Genomic DNA, 14467 nt, shown 5'->3' on the forward strand with positions numbered 1-14467 from the left:
ACTCTAGTTTTGTAACCCTATGCCTGTTCTTTCAAAAACAACAACTCTGTTTTCCTTGTGCATTTCACTGATCGCTAAGTCTCCATTCAGCTCAGAGTCTCACTACACATTTCCAAGAACGCATGCAGAACATCTGGTGGCTGGCTAAGGCAATACACATTTGGAAATGAAAGGAAACAGTTGCAAGCGCACTTTAAGTCTATATATTTAAAGCTGAAGGCCTCAAAAATAACATGATGGGGAAGGGAAAAATGGAAAGAGCCGATTTGTTGAACACATGTTTACTAAAGCTAAAACATCAATGAAACAATACCATGGAAGATTATACATAACTTCAGTCAGTTTAGGGATCTTATGGCACCTGTGGTTTATAAACAGCTTTAGTAACGAGTATTTCAAAACATAGTTCACAGTTTTAAGAAGATCTGTGCTGATTTAAAAACTAGATTCTATATAATTTGAATGTTGCCTTTTGTATATGATATCTATTTGGAAAAAAATATTTACACTAACTTCTATGGCTGATTTGTTAGATTACTTTGAAAGAAAACATTCCTAAGTTACACGTTAGCCCTAAATTAGAGGGGGTTTTTTGTGCATTTTGTACAAGTCTTTTATGTAAAAGACTTTTAAACAAATTGCAAACATAGTCTGATACTTTGCTTTGGGCTACTAAATATATACACTCAGGAGTATCATCATTCAGTGTTAAATGCATAATTGTAGCCTTTTATTTCTTCTGTGAAAGAAAAATGTACAGTGTATAGTAAACTGTTCTCCTAAAATCTCCAAGTATTCAGAAATCAAATTGCAATCTATAAACAGTATTAATATTGTCATTGTAAACTGAATAGGTTCAACATAGTGTGCAAAGGGTTTACATGTTTTGTTGATGCTGCTATTATTTGTAACAGCTGCACACATTTCAGCCTGCTTTCTTCATCAGTAATGAGCCATGTTACAGAAGATGTAGCTAATGTAAGTTAGCTTTAAACAAAAGTCTTTTTCTCAAAACACACACCTACATACTACAACTCTTACAACAAAAGCACTGTGCTACAGTCCTCGGAACTTAGTCATTTGATTTTTTTGTCAAGAGATGCTGCACTTGTTGGTTCCATTCTTCTGTGAAGCTTGCAGCCAGGTTTTCTTCGTCATCAGTTCGAATGCAGCTCTCCTCATCATCAATTCTCACATAGCTTTCATTGTCTGTCTGACTGCAGCTTGCCTGCTAAACAACGTTTAGGAGAACTTTTAAAAGGGGAAGTTGTCTTAAAACACATACACGCAAACATTTCAAACAAAATCTTCACATGTTGCATTATCAAGAAAACAAAAAGCCACGCAATTCTCTTGGTTATAACTTAGGTATTAAAGGTGAAACGCACTACACCTATGGAAACCAACTATTCAAGCTCTATGCAGGTGAAATTACAGAGGAGTGGGAATCCACTCCCACAAAACAGGGACAGAATTTAGGACTGCTCTGCACTCTTCCAGCTCTGGTGGGTATGAGGAGTGGCCTGAAACCTTCTGTGCTATTTATACAGGGTACTGGGGCAACTGGAATTGCATAAACACAGATCTCTTGATGCTCCCATTTCCTACTCCAAGGTGTAGCCCTCCATGCTGGTTGGGCTGGTGTGGAGATAATTTCCACTATGTGCAGGAGGTGCAGATACTCATGTGCAGCCACTCGGCTAGCAGCACCTCCCCTGACAGCCCCCACATGGGAATTTAAGCAGGGTGGAGAACCTTGCACTGGACCTACACACTCAGGTGAATTTCACCGTATGGGTGTAAAAGTTGATCTGCAAAGAATGTAACTGGCTCAAAAACAATGCTGGATTGTATCTCTCTTAAACAGGATGTTCCTCTTTGATGAGTGCTTTCATATCCTGCACAATCAATGGCATCCTGTGTTTCCAGAATTGGACGCTTCCAAATTTTATTCAGTGATGGAAAACTTTTGATGTTCCAAGGCGTATCTGAGGAACTAGTTTTGGGCAACACAGGGAACACGTTCTTTTGATATATTCCTCCTGGGGAACATAGTTCTCTCCTCCACTTTATACCTCCCCACTTCAAAGTTAAAGGGATTATGGCTTATCTTATCCTCTTTCCCTGAACTATTTAGAACAGTCAAATTACCTACAGTACTGCTGATGGTAACATATAGGATGGCAATCTACGGACAATGGATCCTTTTCTATTATATCGGGCTAAAACTTCGTTCTACATGTTCAGAGCTCATATGCACATTGTTTTTGTGAACAATGGGTAAATTAAGTCTGGTGAACTGAAAAAGGTTGGGTAGAATTAGAATTTTCCCTCTCTTTCCCAAAGTTATCTAATTCTGTTCCAGTCTTCAAGCACAGATGCTGGTATAGGATTCTTGAATACCTGAACATAGTTAAAATGGAATATTGATCTTAAATTTAGTATCTCCTTTCAGTAAGTTACAAAAGACTTATTATTAATGTTATTTTGTTGAAAAATGAAAGAAAAAAGTGCATTATAAGTCGTGAGGGGAAGATCTCAATGGCTTTTGAGGTTAAGTTTGCAAAACTCGCAGGAAATCCTAAGAACAGGAATTCTGGGTAGCATTTTGCCACTTCAGTTTCAGATCTTAGCCAGAATGAGGAAGTTTATAAGGGCCTGAAAATTAAACACAAAGGAGTGGAAGAGGGCAGTTATCCGAATTTGTTTAAACCTCAAAGTTTCAATTTGCAGTTTAGGGTGGTTCTTCTTTAGGTAATTTTAAGGATATATAAATATAGATACAGCTCATAGTTTTTGATGGCATCATTATAAACCACAAGAGCAAAGTATAAGTGATGTGTGAGGCAGCCAGAACATTAAGATCCATTTATAGCACTGTATATAATTCAGTTTTTTTAATTTACTGTACACACTCTATGCCTTAGCTGAGTATTTGTGGATGTGAGGAGGGATTATTATAGATTTCCAGGATGCTCCTTTTTGTTCCAGACCTGGCACTGGGATGAAGAGATGGTAGTAAACAAGAAATGAGTACCACTGAATTATAGAATTATAAATACATTGAAGGGTTCTACTAATGACATAAATCAATCACAAGTTGAAGCTCAAGTGATTAGTAATGGCAGAGGCCACCCTTCCCCCCCCCAGTATTTATAACTTCAGCCACAGTTTATTTCCTGTTGTATTATAATTTAATGATTAAAAAATCCTGGTTTACATGCAACATTAAAGTTGAAAAATGATGCACTGAAAGTTAAGGTCACTCCTCCAAAGTTAATTTGGCCACATTGCACATCTGACATATTTATGTTATATACTAGTAATCAAGAATACATTAACAGTGAGATTAAAAAGAAAAAGAAAATATTACACATGTGGTCTGTAGCTCAGTTAATATAGCAGGATGGGAATAACCGAAATTTTGAAATTTATTACATAGTAAGAGCTTGATTCTTTTTCAAACTTAATGTTCCATGTAATGCTATTTTTATATTTAATGTGCCTTTTTAGGATAATATACAAGCCTTGAATTATTTGGCTTTAGGATCCTACAAGTTTTGCCAGCAGAAAACATAAGTAGAGCTAAATGCAATTTTTTTTGGCAAGTAGTATATTTGCTGAGAGACTTCCATTTTTCAGGGCCCCGAAACTATTTGCAAGTTCAGGTCAAATTCGACAAATAGTTTGGCTGAAAAAAATCTGAAAACAAACATTTGCCAAATGTCAAAATGAACCATTCTGACACTTTTTGTCAAATTGACATTTCCTTTGGCAATGTCATTTCTGTCGATCCAAATCCACATTTGAAATGTTTTGTTCAATTGTTTTTTTGTTTTTCTTTGTTTTGATGAGAAAAACTAAATTTTTCAGTTTGGTTCAAAGCAACCGTCCCTCCCACCCTCCTTTTTTTTCTGGTTCATCCAAACCAAAAAAATCAATTATTTGCTCAGCTCTACAAGTTTATTGGATCTGGACCCATGCTTAAGACTCCTTAGTGCACCAGGTTTCAGAATAGCAGCCGTGTTAGTCTGTATTTGCAAAAAGAAAAGGAGTATTTGTGGCACCTTAGAGACTAACACATTTATTTGAGCATAAGCTTTCGTGAGCTACAGCTCACTTCATCGGATGCACCGATGAAGTGAGCTGTAGCTCACGAAAGCTTATGCTCAAATAAATTTGTTAGTCTCTAAAGGTGCCACAAGTACTCCTTTTCTTTTTAGTGCAGCAGCACTCTCACCCATAGACAGGTGTGGCAGACACACTTAAAAATGCACAAAAGAAGAGAGAAGTCTCCTCATCTTGATGGCTTTAAATAGAGCTGACTTAATTGTACACATCCTTTAATGATTTTTGTTTTATTCATAGGATTCTAAGGCCAGAAGGGACCATTGTGATTGTCTACTCTGACTTCCTGTATAACCGAGGCCATAGGACTTCGCTGAATTAATTCCTGTTTGAACTAGAGCATATTTTTTAGAGAAACATCCAATCTTGATTTCAAATGGAGAATCCACCACAATCCTTGGTAAATTGTGCCAATGGCTAATTATCCTCTGTTAAAAATTTGTGCCTTCAGTCCAGTCTGAATTTGTGTAGCTTCAGCTTCAAGCCATCAGATGTTGTTAAGCTTTTATCTACTAGATTGAAGAGCCCTCTATTATCAAATTTCTGTTCCCCAGGTAGGCACTTTTAGACTGTGATCAAGTTACCCTTTAACCGTCTCTTTGATAACTTTAATAGATTGACTCCTTGAGTCTATCACTGTCACAATACCCATTAAGTTTGTGGACCTAAAGCTAATTGGCTTGTGGAGCTTACAAGCTCTATTGAGTTCCAGTGGAGTAAGGTGTCCTAAACAAATATACTGTTAACCAAAACATCATTACAATGCATCTGAAAAAAATGTATACAAAACAATCTAGTGTGCCCATGTGACGTTTCTGACTTTAAACATTCATAAAATAAAACTATTGAATTTTCTTTCCTCTTATCTTGCTTTAAAGTCTCACAGAAATCTAAAAGCAAGACATGTTTTTGTCATTTCTAGCTTCACTCCTTTTCTGAGTTGAGTGTAGTATTCCTGGGCGGAACATAGGGCAAATTGTTCCTTTCACATTCATAATATAGGGCCTGATTTAAGCCCACTGAAGTCAAAGGAAAATACTCCCATTGGCATCAATGGGTGTTTGATTTGACTCTCAACTATAGCAGAGAACTAAAATACTAATAAAAATAATTTAAAGTGAGACTTAATAAAGAATCCCCTTCTCAGTGTACTCTCCTATATGCTAGTACCTTAAGCATGGCTTTAAAGAGCTTTTCACACCTTACAATTGTTTTAAAAACAATAAGCATTAGTTGAAAAATGACCTGGATGTGACTGAGTAAATGTTGCCATGGCATCACCTACAAAGATATTGCTGTAAAATGTACAATAAGTTTAAGTTAACATGGGACCACACTCACACCACAAGTCACCTCTCTTTAATAGGTCACACCTGAATTCAGTAGTGACCTGCTTCTGTTCCCATTGATGCCATTGGCAAAAGTCCACTGACAGCTATGGGAACCAGATTAGGCCTATACTCTATTTTAAGTAAAATAACTTAATTTTTTTATGCTCAGACAATTTCAAGTTCTATTTTTAGTTTCATCCAGTGAAAGCTGAAAACACTTTTCACTTTGTGCTTAGACAATGTTAGTCTGTTGCTTCATTAATTTTATATATATATTATTGCCACTTATTTTAATATGAAAAACTTAAATTGAAAACATGATTACATTATATTTTATATGTTACAAGAACCCACTTGCTCTCTTGAGAATGCATTTGTTATATTTATACCAGATGTTTTCAGGATCACTTCCAGAGACTTTCCTATAGCATTATTCCAAAATGCAAATAGGATATAATAATTTTAAATAATAATGATAAAGTGTATAGCTTTATAAATCAGGAAACAAATGGAGTTCTGCGACAGTCTGTCAATCATATAATTGTACTCATGTCTATAATGCACTGGTCTGACTTGCCCTCTCATTCGTCTTAATAAACTTCATTTTATAAGAGCAGTTCCAGGGGATTATTGTTTTGGGGTAGAAAAATCACTTGGCCTTTCACCTAACACCTGTGCAATACAATGCTGATAGTATTTCTATACAGAATTTGTTGGCTAATACGATCTCTAAAAAATAACTGCTTTTTATATTCAACAGCAGGGGTTCCCAAGAAATAGAAATGCAGATCTGACAGCCCCCTGCTATAGTTACACAGTTGGCAGGACTCAAGATAGTGCTTTAACCACTGCAGCCTGTAAAAATTGTTTGGGGTTTCTCTTCCCAAAGTGATGAAATATTAATAACAAATAAAGTACAAAGAATACATTGTTTTTCCCAGAAGTAAATGGGCTCGAATACTATGGATTCTATCTACTACTTGTGGGGGCTATTTTAGATTGTATCACACAATCCTATGCAGATGTGGCATCAATGAAATATGAATTTGCTGTTTTAGGATAAAAGTACAGGGTGAAATCCTGACTCCAGTGAAGTCAGTGGTAGTTTTGCCATTCCTTCAATGAGGCTAAGTTTTCCCTCATAGGATGAAATTTTCTAAATGCTCTGTGTTGGCATAAACTGCTCCCACTGAGGTCAACAGGTGTTTTACTGTAGACTGCAGTAGAAGCAGCATTAAGTCAACACGGAGCGCTTTCAAAAATCCCACCCATAATGTGCTGTGCTAACTTAAAATGTTTCAGAAAAGATCCAAGAGATGAGATATTAACTGAACCTTCTTAGCCCACCAATCAGGGCAGGGATGCAAATTTTCAGATAATCTGTACTTTTGTGTAACTTGGCTTTTGTTACAACAGTATCTTAGTCTTGGTGTTTCTAGCTGGAAGCAGAAAGCGTAGAGGTTTGCTAAAGTTATAATATTAAAAGAAGTTACCTGAACTTTTTTAAACAAACAAAAATCAATAATTAAAAACTTTATAGACATTCATTATTTCAGCGTGGTCTGTTTTCATATTCTAGTAACTTGACTGGTAACTAACAATTCCAGTATGTTGACAGAAGAAAATGCGTTTCTTTAGCAGCTTACTTTCCAAGGCTGCTGAGGTGAGTATAACCTGATGGGGGTATGTAATGGGAAAATGTGTTGTGGTGTGTACTTATTCAGTGTTGTGATATTTTGTGGGATTGCTAGTATTTGAGAGAGGGGCTTTTATATACATACATACATAGCTAGCATCTTTTAATCCCCATCCCCCAAAGTGCTTTACAAACAAAGGCCCAAATTCTATCAGTTACAGGCATATCACTCCTAATAAACTCACTGAGAATTGGAGACAAGTAGCTGAGGGCCAAATTTTGCCATCAGACAGATATAAACAAGAAGTACTTTGCCAATGACTAAAACGCAGTCTCCTCTCGGATGAAACATGGCAGCCACTTAACAGTGAACATCAACACTACTTGGAACAGAAAGAGAAGAGGATATCACACACATCTGAAACTCTAGAGGGAATTTAAACAGTTGAAATCTATTTCATCATCATGTTAGAATTTGTATAGGAAGCCTAGTTTCATAACTTAAACTCCTGTGAGAGGTGGTATGGGTCAGCTCACTGGTTTTACTTTTCATCTGCAAATGGTCCCACCAGCAAGGCAAAGTGCTCCTTAATGCCATACCGAGGCACTGGCTAAGCTCAAAAGTGACAAACTGTACTTCACTGGAGATGATGGGTACTTAGTGATAGCTGTGGGTGATGGCATTTGATACATGAGTACTAACTATCCATCTTAAGCACTTATATGGCACCACAGGTGCCAACTCCACGGGTACTCCATGCTGGCACACCCATGGAAAAAAAAAGTGGGTGCCCAGCGCCCCCCAGCGGGTCCCTCCACCTCTCCCCCACACCACCTCCCGCCCATCGAAGATCAGGTATTCAGTGGTGTGCAGGAGGCACTGGGGCGGGAAGGGGAAGAGGAGAAACAGGGGCAGGAAGAGGCAGAGCAAGGGCGGGGTTGGGCAACGTGTCGGGGGGACATCCCCAGATGACGGGGAGTGGAAAGGATGTGGGGGGGAGAAGCAAAAGTGGCGGGATCAGCCCCTTCTGGCTGCTGGGACACTGCTCAGCAGTGTGGCGGGCTGGCGGCTGTCTGGGAGAGCCTAGCTGGGGAGGCAGCTTCTGCTCTCCGCCTGAGCTCAGGTGCTGGGGACCAGGGCGAGCGAGCCAGAGGTCCCACAACCCCTGGTACGTTTCCGGCATGTTCAGCCACGGTCCCCAGTAGCTGAGCCTGGGCAGGGAGTGGAAGCTGCCTCCCCAGCCAGGCTCTCTCAAGCAGCTGCTGGGCTGCAAAGCAGCCATCGGGAGGGGCCGCTGTTAGAAGTGGCTCCCTTCCTCTCCCCACCTGGGGTCCCTCACGCCAGGGAGAGTGCCAGAACATGCCGGGGGGCCAGGGGCAGTGGGAGGACAGAGCATCCCCCCTGCAGATAACATGAATTGGGGAGAGCATGGTGGTGCTAGGCTGGGCATGGGGGGGTTGGCATGCGGAGGGGAATACGTGACCGGTCATGTGTCCTGCCCTTTGGGGAGGTGCCAGTTGTCTATGGTGGGGCGTGCTCAAGGGAAGGGGCAGAACAGGGTGGGAAGAGGAGGGGCCGGGATGGGGCTTTGAGGGAAGGATTGGGGTTGGGTGGGGCACCCCCAGGGAAATCAGAAAGTCGGCGCCTGTGTATGGTACCCATTCCTGAAGTACCTGAGTGCCTCACAATTTGTAATGTATTTATCTACACAACATCCCTGTGAGTTATGGAAGTACACAGGGGGAAATGAAGCATACAGCAGGGAATTGAACCCATGTCTAATGAATTCCAAGCTAGTGTCCTAATCACTGGATCATTCTCTCTCTCTCATGGTCAATTCATGCATTGTCATTGATAGCTAAGAAGACCATTTGCCCTCCTGCGTCACAGAGTAAGGTAATAAAATAAAAGAGTGTGTGGGGATGATCCTCAGGACTTTCACAGCTTATTAGGCATGGTTTAGAGATAATTCATGCTTGGATGTCTGGAAATAAGCAAGGGAGGAAACAGCATCATCACTCGTGCACTTGAAGCAGAAGGCGCAGTGTATCTGAATTACAAGTTACCAGTTGGAAACATTCTCCTATATTAAGATAATACTTACTTGAGAGGAGAGTGATAGAAGGATATTGCATTCAACCTTGCAAACTGACCTGTAGATAACAAAGGACATAAAACAAGAAGATGACAAGTTAAGCCAGTGAGCAGCCAGGCCAGTGTATTATTTGGAATAAAGCCATGCACAAGAGAGGAAATAAGAGAGAACAATAATGGGGGTCAGGAAATAAGACTAAGGAAAACTGGCTCATACAATACATTCATCAAGAAACTAGAACAAGACCATATCTGCTAACTGACATGGGAGGGTAAGCGCTGTTAGCATTTAGGTTTGTGCATTAAATGTATTCCTCCTGATAACACTCGTTATTTGCTACATGCTTAAGAGGAAGCGTAAAAAGACGATGCTTTTGAGGCTTCTTGTCACAGACTCTCTCATGTACCATGCGTTCTGCTGCTGCTGCCACACTGTCAGCAGAGAGAGAGTGCTTTTCTGCAATCTGGTTTCATTTAACCTCTAGTGTCTCAGAGTTTCATTTGCAAAAGCTTGCTTGAAGGTCACACAGACCAAAAACACTGGGTATTGTGCCATCATCTCCTATGCAATAATAAGTCTGCATGTCCATCTAAAAGTACTGCTTTTATATATCTTGAGACAGAGAAATACATCTAATATCATTCTTGAACCAACAAAGGATACTGTAAGCCTAGTAGCAATAATTTTCTTACCAGATTTTTTCAGCTGACAGTTGTATTATGAGAGCAACTACAGCCATCATTTGTTTTAGACTATTTAGTCAAATGGGAAACTTATGTGAACATCAGTAAGAAATATCACATTAAATTCTAGAGGCTGGATTCAAACTACACAGTTCTTCCCACCACCATTCCCTGGAACACTTGAAAAATAAATTTACTGGCTTTTTCTTCTTTTTTAAAAAATAAAGATGAAGCTAGCTCTATGTTCTTTAACTTTAAAGCTATCCTGGGATATCAGTGGGAAAAGATCTTGAATAATGAAATACTATGCATTAAACCCAAATCAGAGAAGAGCGCCAAGGCCACATCAGATGTTCTAGTGACTCAAAAGCACATAACCTTGCTGACTCTTATTCATCCTAGCAGCTCTTATTCAAGTATTCCCAATGGCACCATTCATGTTAGTAAGGGCTACTAACACGATTGAAGGTTTGCATACTAGGAGCCATAGTCATCAATTGAAAATGTTTTCTAGAAAACAAAATGTTTGCTGTTATCAAATAATTTCCGAGTAGAACTCTACTGCTTAGAGGCAAAGTGCTATATTTCCTTAGGAAACGTGAATATACTGAACTCTTCTTCTGGGATGAACATTTCATATTACCTAATTTAATCATTTTTTTTAAAAAAGGTAGTTCTTTTCTGTTTTTAATTTCTATTTTTTTCCTCAAGTGGAAACAAGCCACGTGTAATATTCACCCTTTGTGAAATCCTGCCCCAGTGAAGTTTTCCATTGACTTCAATGGGGACAGGATTTAACGCGCTGTCTTTCTGGGGCTATTTTGGGACTACAGCAGAAAAGCCCTACTTTGGAGGAAGCAAGAATACTGAAAGGTATCTGCCAAAATTTCTCTCTCCCACCTCACAAATAATGGTTGTAATTCTGCAGCCCCCGCCTACCCACACACTTAATTTTATGCATTTGCGTAATCTCACTGTAATTAGTGCGATGATTCATGTAAGTTTAAAAACGTGTATTTGTTAATGGAGCTGTGCTGCAGGGTACTAATATTGGTCCTGATCCTGCACTGAACTCTATAGTCAGATCATTACACTGTTCCCTTTATTGAAAAAATGGAGTGTCAATAGAAGTAGAGAAATTGATGACAAAATGCTTGGCTGATGTCACTGTTAAGGTGTTCCTGCTACATAATAAATCACTGCTTTCCATGTTCTAACTCAGCAGAAACCTAAGGACTGCCCTCTTTTGTCATTTGTTATCTTGGGTAAAAACACTGGCACAACTTTGAGGTGTTGCCCATTGTTGCCATAGTGAGATGTTGCATAGCAAGGATGATGACGAAATGTCATTGCATCCTCAAAGACTGTCACAATGAAATGACCTTCTGTGAACTACCGTAGTCTTCTACAGCAGATTTATGTAAAAACTATGATAGTCACCTGAAATTCAAAACCAATGGCAACCTTAATGTGAGCCAACAGACATTTTAAACTCTGGCTCACTCTGATTTTTACACCTGGATGATCAGAGGAGGAGTAACTTAAAACAGGCACTGATCTCTTGCACCATGCAAACGTGCACATCATTTACTAGACAGGTAAGATACTTTGAGTGTCCAAATGTGCAGAGCCAGTTGGCTTGAAACCCCTTACGGCTGTTGAAGCTACAGGTGCACTTTGCTAGTCACCAGGTGACTAATTCACAAGCCAAGTCCCCCAGGCTGAGTCCTCACTGTCCTATTTCACCAGATGCAGCAGTCGGACCTTTGAGATATCATGTGTCATAACCATACAGCTAAGGGTAGCCTAGAATTCCTCTTTACCTACAAGGGGTTAAGAAGCTCAAATAACCTGGTTGGCACCTGACCAAAAGGACCAATAGGGAAAGAAGATGCTTTCAAATCTGGAGGGTGGGGAGGCTTTGTTGGTGTTCTTTGTTTTTGTGTTCTCTGGAGAAGCAGAGAAGCATCAGGCCAGAAAACTCCTTCTCCTAAAATCATCCTAAAATGAGTCTCAATATTGCAAAAAAAGTAAGTAAATAAGGCAATGCACGTTAGATTATCTTTTGTTTTTAGCTTGTGCATTTTCCCTGTGCTTAGAAGGAGGTTTATCCCCGTTTTTTGTAACTTTAAAGTTTTTCCTACTGGAGAATCCTCTGTGTTTTGAATCCAATTACCCTGTAAAGTTATCTTCCATCCTGATTTTACAGAGGTGCTTCTTTTACTTTTTTTTCTTTATAACAAAGGTCTGTTTTTTAAGAATCTGGTTTACCTATTTGGTTGGTAGATTATTCTCAAGCCTTCCCGGGAAAGGGGGTGAAGGGGTTTGGGGTGATATTTTAGGGAAACAGAAACTCCAAGCGGTCCTTTTCCTGAATCTTTGTCTAACTCACTTGGTGGTGGCAGCAGTAACCATCCAAGGACAAAGAAGGATTTGTGCCTTGGGGAAGTTTTTAACCTAAGCTAGTAGAAATAAGCTAAGCGGTCTTTCATGCAGGTCCCCACATCTGTACCCTAGAGTTCAGAGTGGGGAGGGAACCCTGACATCACGTGACTCACTCCAGACCTTTTCCCCCATCTCAGATTATGACAAAACCATCCTGTTTTTAAAGGACTGGTTCAGCGGCTCCAGTCCCCTCACAAGGAGAGAACATCATAGACGCTTTATGTTATTAAACAAAAAAACTGAGCTCAACATGCAATACCATCTCTACAGTACAAAGCATTCTTGTGTGGGTGGCTTGGTAGAAATTGATTGGCAGTGGCAATTATGAAGGATTAGCTAATGACCTTGTGAAGGTTAATGTCAGCCTTAAGCAAGTCAATTGATGAGCTCTTTCTGAGCACTTTGTGTGTGTGTGTGTGTGTGTGTGTGTGTGTGCGCGAGAGAGATCTATCCATCAATCTATCTAGGGGAGGCATGAGGGGAAAGTTTTGAGAATAGTATATTTTTAAAATCTGGAAGCACCAGCCACTGACAAGAAATTGCAGATGGTGGGCTATTGCAGCACAATAAGCCCGGGGACTATTTGGTGGGTTCTTTTCTTACCTGGTAGGCTTCATCCTGCAGCTTTTGTTTCAGATATTCCTCCATCTTGAGCTCATTTTCCAGCTGGCGGACAGAGTCATTTTCATAGTTCTCATCATCTGCTCTAACATAGGGGTCTCCATCTTCTGTAACCCTAAAGACAATTATTAATAAATAGCCTCCTAAGACGAATTACATTCAATGTTAAAAAAAAACTTCCCTATTTTAATGAAAACTGAGGAAAGACTCCCATTGACTTTAGTCGATTTTGGATCGGGCCCTAAATTAGAGTTCATTGAAAAGTTTCTGAAGAAACATGCCATTTCATTGACAGCAAAACATTTCATGAAGACATACTGATTTTAATGAAGGTTTAGATGCGATGGTCCAGGGTGCGTGAGACAGAGAAAGAGACCTTTTGACCTGAAAATGGAAGTTTCAATGCAATTCTAATTCGTGAAAACCTTTGAACGGCTTTGTTTTCATTCCACAGTGCAACAAAAACAAACTTTGAAACCTTGAAAGTTGTTGTGAAACAGAATTGTCATCTTTCAGCCCGCTCTATGTTAAACCATTAAAATTTGCCAACCGTACTCTAGCAAAACTTCACAAATAAAAAGGCTCAGCTCCTGAATTTCTTAATGGAAATCCAGGAGGGTTGCTTCTTATTATGGGCTCACAAAAGTCTCAGACTGGAATCAAGAGTATTAACTGATCACTTCTTGCCCTGACTCCTTCAGCTTAGAGAGCTCATTATTATTGTACAGGCAAAGAGCCACTCCCAGTTAGATTTAGTTATATTACTGGGGGGAAATATGTGTACATGCATCTTCGTATCATAATTTCAATACAAAATGAATTAAAAAAAATAGAGAAGGTACCCACATGTCACTGCGAATGGTGCCAGTGGCAGCTGCACTGTGAATATATCCTGGCTTCCGGGCATGGATTTGTGCAAGGAAAGCCTTTTCAGAAGTCGGTGATGGAACAAGATCATCAAAATGAGTCCGTCCAAACTCAGAATCCACATTACTCTCCGTCTCGCTGCCCATCTCTGTGAGCCACAAAAGGTGATTATGGCTACATTTAATTTTCACATGTGCTAGTAGGCTTAGTTCATTTCTCTAAATATTCTTCTGTTTCTCCAAGTTAGAATTCCAATCTCTTTCAATTGTGAATACACCAGTATGTTTCAGGCAACATGAATGCTGTGGCCATATGTTCTCTATCTATTTGCAGAGCCATCTCTTGTTTCTGTGGCGGTACAGCAGAATAGATCCTCTGCAGACATTTGAAAATGTTGCTAAAAAAGGGGACCACAGTATATGCCATTTGGCACAGCTAGAAATCTAGACTCAGGAGAACTTGGATATTGCACAACAGATGCATTATTGTGCTACTGACACCTTTTTAAAAATAATTACATATGATAGTATTTACAGATGCACCAGAATGTTATATTCTGAAAAAAAAATTTCTAAGCTTTAATTGCATCTGGATGTCTGTAGCTTTCAAAATGACCACTTTAGGGTTTTCTTTCCATAAAATACAAAAATATCCAGAACT

General features: G+C 39.5%; 1 protein-coding gene across 14 annotated transcripts in view; it reads right to left on the reverse strand.

Annotated features, from left to right (window-relative positions):
* Window positions 1-265: 265 nt before the first annotated feature.
* The window catches only part of DTNA (dystrobrevin alpha), a 291708-nt gene continuing 277506 nt past the window's right edge, over window positions 266-14467 (reverse strand). For 10 of the 14 annotated variants that reach the window (XM_043507896.1, XM_043507897.1, XM_038391236.2 and 7 more), the window contains 4 exons: window positions 13787-13955; window positions 12923-13055; window positions 9201-9249; window positions 1098-1231 (listed from right to left, as the gene is read on the reverse strand). In XM_043507896.1, the coding sequence (XP_043363831.1) occupies window positions 9232-9249; window positions 12923-13055; window positions 13787-13955 (320 nt within the window). In that variant the 3' untranslated portion in view covers window positions 1098-1231; window positions 9201-9231. Of the gene's footprint in view, window positions 1232-9200; window positions 9250-12922; window positions 13056-13786; window positions 13956-14467 lie in introns of all 14 variants that reach the window. The other 4 variants (XM_043507894.1, XM_043507893.1, XM_043507899.1 and 1 more) reach the window with 1 other exon arrangement.

The sequence above is a fragment of the Dermochelys coriacea genome, chromosome 2, assembly GCF_009764565.3.
Source record: "Dermochelys coriacea isolate rDerCor1 chromosome 2, rDerCor1.pri.v4, whole genome shotgun sequence".
Lineage (NCBI taxonomy): Eukaryota > Metazoa > Chordata > Testudines > Dermochelyidae > Dermochelys > Dermochelys coriacea.